Raw genomic sequence first — 6,293 nt, 5'->3', positions numbered from 1 at the left:
AGCTGCACCCCCATCCCCACAATGCTCTGTAGTGTGTGGGAGAGGGAGGGTCCTACATAATGCTCCAGGGATTGGAAAGTGATGTCTCTTCCACCAGTTGGAGTGACCTTTTCGGCCTTTAAAAAAAAAAAACCAACAACAACAAAGAACAAAAAAAGAAAGGATGGTTCTAAAGTAGACCCAAGCTTCTTGATCAAGGCCCTCCCTCTGTAGCCTGAATACAGTCTTGGATGTACCACTGTAAGTAGTCCAGAGATGTTCTCAAAGAGGCAGGATTGACTTTAGAAATGTAAGGCTTTTGTCTGCAGGAAAAGGTTTCCAAGATAAATTGTTTTCGTTTCCTCAAACTGGTATTTGGCCCTGGGCATCTACACACTTGAAAATGTTAGACTACTATGGACCAGCTCCCTTGGATGGCACTAACTCTCAGGCCTGAACTAGCCTGAACAAACTTCAAAATTTTGCCACCCTCTCCATGTGCCAGCAAGCACCTACACAGATCTAACCATCGCTATCCAGAATGCCCAAAACATCCCTTCCAAAAGGATGTATATTAATCAGGCCTGTGCCCCTGACAAATTTCTCCCATGATTCGTTAGTGAAGAGTCAACACAGGACAGCCCTTCCCCTGCTCCCTCTACCAGAAGCTAACTCTAAAGCACAACGCCAAAAAGTTCTCTTTGCAGATATGAGGCCCTGGGAACACCCGACTTCTCCAGCAGTGATGGGAGGAAGGCAATGAACTATATACCTGGAGTTCGCCAGGCTAGGCCTGCCCGAATCCAGATCACCAGTGTTTTACAAATAGCTCACCAAGGATAGGTCCTGCTCTGCCCCAAGTCAAGCCAGCTGCTTGTCTTTCCTGGGTTGGAGGGACCTAGAAGACCCTGAGGGAGAGAAGGGGCTCCTCTGGGTGAAGTTTCCAACTGAAGCCAACAAACGGCGCTCTTGTCCCGCCATGGGTCCTCGGATCCCCTGGCTCGACCCCAATCTGAGGGAGTCTTAATGCTCCTGGGAGCGTTGGGGGATGGGGAGGAGGCGCTTGGCCCAGTTCCTAGTCTGGGCTCTTCGTGTTGCCCACCGAATCCCGGAGGCCCCTAAGGCTAAGAGTGTTACTGAGCGCGCTCTTTTCCCCCTGTGTTTTGCTTGTTGTTGTTAACGGATACGGAGTGTATAGGTTGAAGACTCTGCAGTTCAACATCTTGCCATCCAGAAAGCCTCTGCCTGAACTGGAGCCACCAGGGTTACAATACCTGCTCAGACACTTCTGCCGACCCTCAATAAAAGTAACTTGACTGGTGTCTTAATCTTCATTGCCGGGAGGGCTTCCGCCACCCCGCCCCCAATCTCCCCAGGCTCACTAAAGTGACTTTGCTTGTCTGTTGAAACAATAATTTGTAATAAGAAAGTTTTCTTCTACGGGTTTTGAAGGGAATTTGGTGCAGCACTTATTTGATGCTGTGTAGCCCAGCCCAGGGCCACCAGACGGAGGCCAGTTTAATCCCAACCACCTCAGAGAAGCTGAGAGAGTGAGAGAAGGTGCCTGATCCTACCAAGAGACCTCCGTAAATCTAGCAGGATGTAATGTGAAAATGAGCTCACTTAAACCAGGACAAGGTGTGGTCAAACGACAAGCAGCTAACCTGCTTCTGGGAGGAGCAGGGGACCAGCCCCACATCCTCTGCCATGGGAAATATGCAGCTCAAGCGCTGTCACCACAAGGGCTTACTTGGGTCCTAAAACTTGGAAAGAATCCTGACATCTGTCAGGCTACTGGACGCCAGGCTGCGTGTCGGTTGGGTAGTTTCCTAAACCGCTCTTCACTTAGCAACAGCCTCCGGGGCCCAGAAAAACCTAGAGAGGGCATGAAGAGGGTGGTGGGAGGGCAGGGGCCAGAGCACATTGGCTTTTTAGGGGACCTTGGGTGTGCCTAAGAAAATCTGAGTCTGTCAGCCAATTTACCAAGAAAACAAGTGCAGGTGGGGTTTGCTGAATCATTCTGTTTTTTGAGACTTGTTTTCCAGCACAGCTGTGCGCGTGCGCAGGCACACACACACACACACACACACACACACACACACTAACATATATCCCCACACAGAATCTTTCCAGAGACTTAAACCCCCTACACCCACCTAATTGACTGATATCCTTGACAGGAAACTACTCAGACCAGGTAGAATGCAAATTTAAAAAGGAAGGACTCAGGACCACAAACTTCCTGGAAGTGATACCAGCTGGAAAGCGAGATTCTGGCGCTAGCGGTCCGTCTGGCCACGAAAGGGCTGAACTGGTCTGAGTCCTGCAAACGTCGACGGCTTTTTAATTAGTGCAAGAGAGAAAGAGAAACAAGCCAGGGGTGCAGGCATCTAAAATCACCTCATTTTGCATTATGACTGAAAAACTAGAAGCTTGGAATCCCCCCGCATATATGTTTAAGTCTTAAGCTTTCCTTTGGAGTCCCCACCTTTCCACCAAGCTAAAGGAAGAGGAGGGAATCCAATACTGCGCTGACACCTTATTTCGATTTCTGCCACATCTGCCCAGATGGCTTCCCATTCCCTCCCTCAGGCGGCTCCGAGAGTTTCGAACGCCATGCCACTTGCTTGAGTTGGCAGCAGAGAATGTCCAGGTTCCCTCTCTCGGCAGCTGGGGTTTTTCTAGCCGCCAGTCCTCGGCAGATAACCCGACAAAGTGCCTGAAGGTCCAGCTCTGTTTTTCTGGGCTTCGGTCAGAAAGGCTGTAAAACAAGAAAGGAGAAGCGAAGTCTGTTAGCATAGCCTGCTCGAGGGGGAGGTGGTGTGGTTGCGCGCCGAGAGTGGCTCACAGCGGTCGCGGCAGGTGCGTGGTTAGAGGAGGGGGCCCGGCGGTCCACCCGGAGCAAGGCCTCGGCTCAGCTCCGGCCACCGCACACACAACCCCCCCCCCGCAAAAAAAAAAAAAAAAAAAAAAAAAAACTTTTCTTTTACTCCGAGAGGCTCCGTGTTGCCATGAAAACGGATTTTCCAAGGGGCCCGACCCTCCCCCTCAGGAGCATCGGACTGGAAAACCCGAAATGGCCAGACAGCAGAGACAAAAAGGGGCCTCTAAGCGGGGGCCCGGAGCGAGAAAGTGGAGGCCCGTTCGCCCTTTCTGTCCCACACACGCTCCCCACGCCACCGCGTGTGAGTGCCTCCCCCAGGGCCCAGGCAGAGGGCCACTCACCACTGGCACTTGCAAAACCCCCGAGAGCCTCACTGCCAGGTGCGCTCGCAGTCTCCCGCCCCAGTCCCTGACCCTCGCTCTGTCGTGGATGCACTGGCCCTCGGGGTGGAGGGTTCAGGCAGCCAGCAACCAATTAATTCCAAGGAGGGCTCTTAGAGGCTCAGCCTAGCGCACCTCCGTTATGTATTGAATGTCCCAAGCATGCCTGGGCTGCTGGCGGTCCCCAGGGTCTTCAGCGCTGGCAACCGCAACGGTTGCAGGTCCTCGGTGCAGACAGCGGGAAGATTTTCAGGCTGGCCCTGGGATGGGGCGCTGGTCAGCCTTGTCAAGGCTGCAAAGTTGTTTTCTGAACCCCGCGGGCGCTCCTCTGCCCCTCCCCCCCCAGCTCTATTCGCGCGCCCTCTTCCCCTCCTCCCTCACCTCCTCGGGTTTCGTTCTTTCAAACTTTTTGAGACCCTAATTGGTGGTCTCGGAGCGGGTCTCAGGGACTCCCGCCTCCTGAATAACTCTCATCACGTCACTCGACCCAAGAAGGGTACGGAGGGTGAACTAAAGGGCTCCCCGAACTTTTTTTTCCTCCAAGCTGGGCCATAGGGGGCTCGGTGTTGATTGGCCAGGGCTCATCACGGCGAGCCTGTCAATCACGGGGCCCACGAGTGGGGAGGGGCGGACCGAGCCCCAACCCTCCCGGATTGAGCAGGTATATAAAGAGGCCGGGCAGACTTCCTGGGCAGGCTGCTAATGCGACCAGCTCGAGAGAACGCATCAGGTGAGAGAAGCCCGCGCGTTCCCGCCGACTTCGCGCGGAGCACTTCCGCAAGCCTGCCCTTCCCGCTCGACCCGCCGGCCCCCCGGCCCCCAAGCGCCACTCCGACGGAGTCCCCTGGCCTTTTCACCGTGGCCGCTCCAGCCCCTGGAGCGCCTTCTCCTCCCGCCACGCTGGCGCACCTTCTGCCTGCCCCGGCAATGTACAGCCTGCTGGAGACTGAACTCAAGAACCCTGTAGGGCCGCCCACCCCGGCAGCGGCCACCGGCGGCCCCGCAGCCCCAGGCGGTGCAGGCAAGAGTAGCGCGAACCCAGCCAGCGGCGCGAACGCAGGCAGCGGTGGCGCGAACGGCGGTGGCGGTGGCAGCGACCAAGACCGCGTAAAGCGGCCCATGAACGCTTTCATGGTATGGTCCCGCGGGCAGCGTCGCAAGATGGCCCTGGAGAACCCCAAGATGCACAACTCCGAAATCAGCAAGCGCTTGGGCGCCGACTGGAAACTGCTGACCGATGCTGAGAAACGACCGTTCATCGACGAGGCCAAGCGACTGCGTGCAGTGCACATGAAGGAGTACCCGGACTACAAGTACCGGCCGCGCCGCAAGACCAAGACGCTGCTTAAGAAGGACAAGTACTCCCTGCCCGGCGGCCTCCTGCCCCCGGGCGCCGCCGCCGCCGCGGCCGCCGCCGCCGCCGCCGCTGCCGCCAGCAGCCCAGTGGGCGTGGGCCAGCGCCTGGACACGTACACGCACGTGAACGGCTGGGCCAACGGCGCGTACTCGCTGGTTCAGGAGCAGCTAGGCTACGCGCAGCCCCCGAGCATGAGCAGCCCGCCGCCGCCGCCCGCGCTACCCCAGATGCACCGCTACGACATGGCTGGCCTGCAGTACAGCCCCATGATGCCACCCGGCGCCCAGAGCTACATGAACGCCGCCGCCGCTGCCGCCGCCGCCTCGGGCTATGGGGGCATGGCGCCCTCGGCCGCGGCCGCTGCAGCTGCCGCCTACGGGCAACAGCCAACCGCCGCCGCTGCGGCCGCTGCCGCAGCCGCCATGAGCCTGGGCCCCATGGGCTCCGTGGTGAAGTCGGAGCCCAGCTCTCCGCCGCCCGCCATCGCTTCGCACTCGCAGCGCGCGTGCCTTGGCGACCTGCGCGACATGATCAGCATGTACCTGCCACCTGGCGGGGATGCGGCTGACGCCGCCTCTCCGCTCCCGGGCGGCCGACTGCATGGCGTGCACCAGCACTACCAGGGCGCCGGGACTGCAGTCAATGGAACGGTGCCGCTGACCCACATCTGAGCTCCCGCCTGCGCTCCTAGCTCTTCGCCCCCACCCTGCCCCACACCCCCACGTTGGGACGCCTTGTTGTTTAGCTTTGCTTGCCTGGGACTGTTGCCTTGTACCGAAGATGAGGAGAACCGAAAGTTTTGCTGTAGCTGTCGGGTTTTGTACAAAAGCAAGAAGTCAGGAGCGGCGGAAATGGGACTTTCTAGAGCCGCCGGCTTCTGACCGCTGCCCCTCCCTCCCCCTTTGTAGGCTGGGAATCGCTGTGATGTTTGCGAAGAAAATGCAGCCCCTTTCTCCTCTTCCCGGGTCCCTAGGTTCTTACGTTGCATTCGAAAATGTTGTCTTGTTAGTTTGCTATTAATCGAAGAGTGAGTGAAGTTGACCCAAGAACTGCAATGCCTCCAACCCCCACCCCCGTCGTATTGCTTCTGTTTTCCTGGTTTTTATTTGGGGGGGGGGGGCTGACCGCGCCAAGTGGCGCGACAGCTAAAGCCAATGTTAATTTATAGCCAGGTGTGCGTGCGTTTCCCGCCTCGCCGCCGCTGGCCGCGGGACAGCTTCTGTCCAGTGCGCATTTAGGCTGTTGAGTTTGTGATTTCTTGCAGTGATCTGTTTGCTATTTCGTCTTGCTAATGTGTTCTTTCGTTTGGGTGGTGGGGAGGGGGTTATTTTGTTCCAGGTTTTTTCAAGATTTTACTCTTAATTCCTAAATGAGAGATCAATAAATTTTATAACCAACATGCTGGAGTCCTGATAATTTTGTGGGCCCGAAATTTTAAGTGCAGGTTGGGAGGGAGAACAACACTTAATTTTATAATTGAGTTTGCAGACCTGGGACTGAGTAGGGCTCAAGTGGGGTGAACATGACCTGAAATGATTTCTTCTAAAGTACTGGAGATCCAAGCTACAACAGCTCCCCTCCAGATACTCTCAAATGAGAAATAGTCTCAAGTGGAGAAAAAGGTTTGTCTTCTGGGAGCGCCTAACCAGGAGCCGGCCCCATGCTACCTGAGCTGCACACCCCGCGTGCAGCC

General features: G+C 56.6%; 1 protein-coding gene across 1 annotated transcript; it reads left to right on the top strand.

Annotated features, from left to right (window-relative positions):
- Positions 1-3,945: 3,945 nt before the first annotated feature.
- On the top strand, positions 3,946-5,999 carry Sox3 (SRY-box transcription factor 3). Its single transcript, XM_059250959.1, has one exon. The coding sequence runs from the start codon at positions 3,946-3,948 to the stop codon at positions 5,269-5,271; it is 1,326 nt and encodes a 441-aa protein (XP_059106942.1). The 3' UTR covers positions 5,272-5,999.
- The last annotated feature ends 294 nt before the right edge of the window (positions 6,000-6,293 follow it).

This window comes from Peromyscus eremicus, chromosome X (assembly GCF_949786415.1).
Source record: "Peromyscus eremicus chromosome X, PerEre_H2_v1, whole genome shotgun sequence".
Classification (NCBI taxonomy): Eukaryota; Metazoa; Chordata; class Mammalia; order Rodentia; family Cricetidae; genus Peromyscus; species Peromyscus eremicus.
Note: the sequence above shows the minus strand (reverse complement) of the source record. Positions and strands in the feature narration are given on the sequence as shown.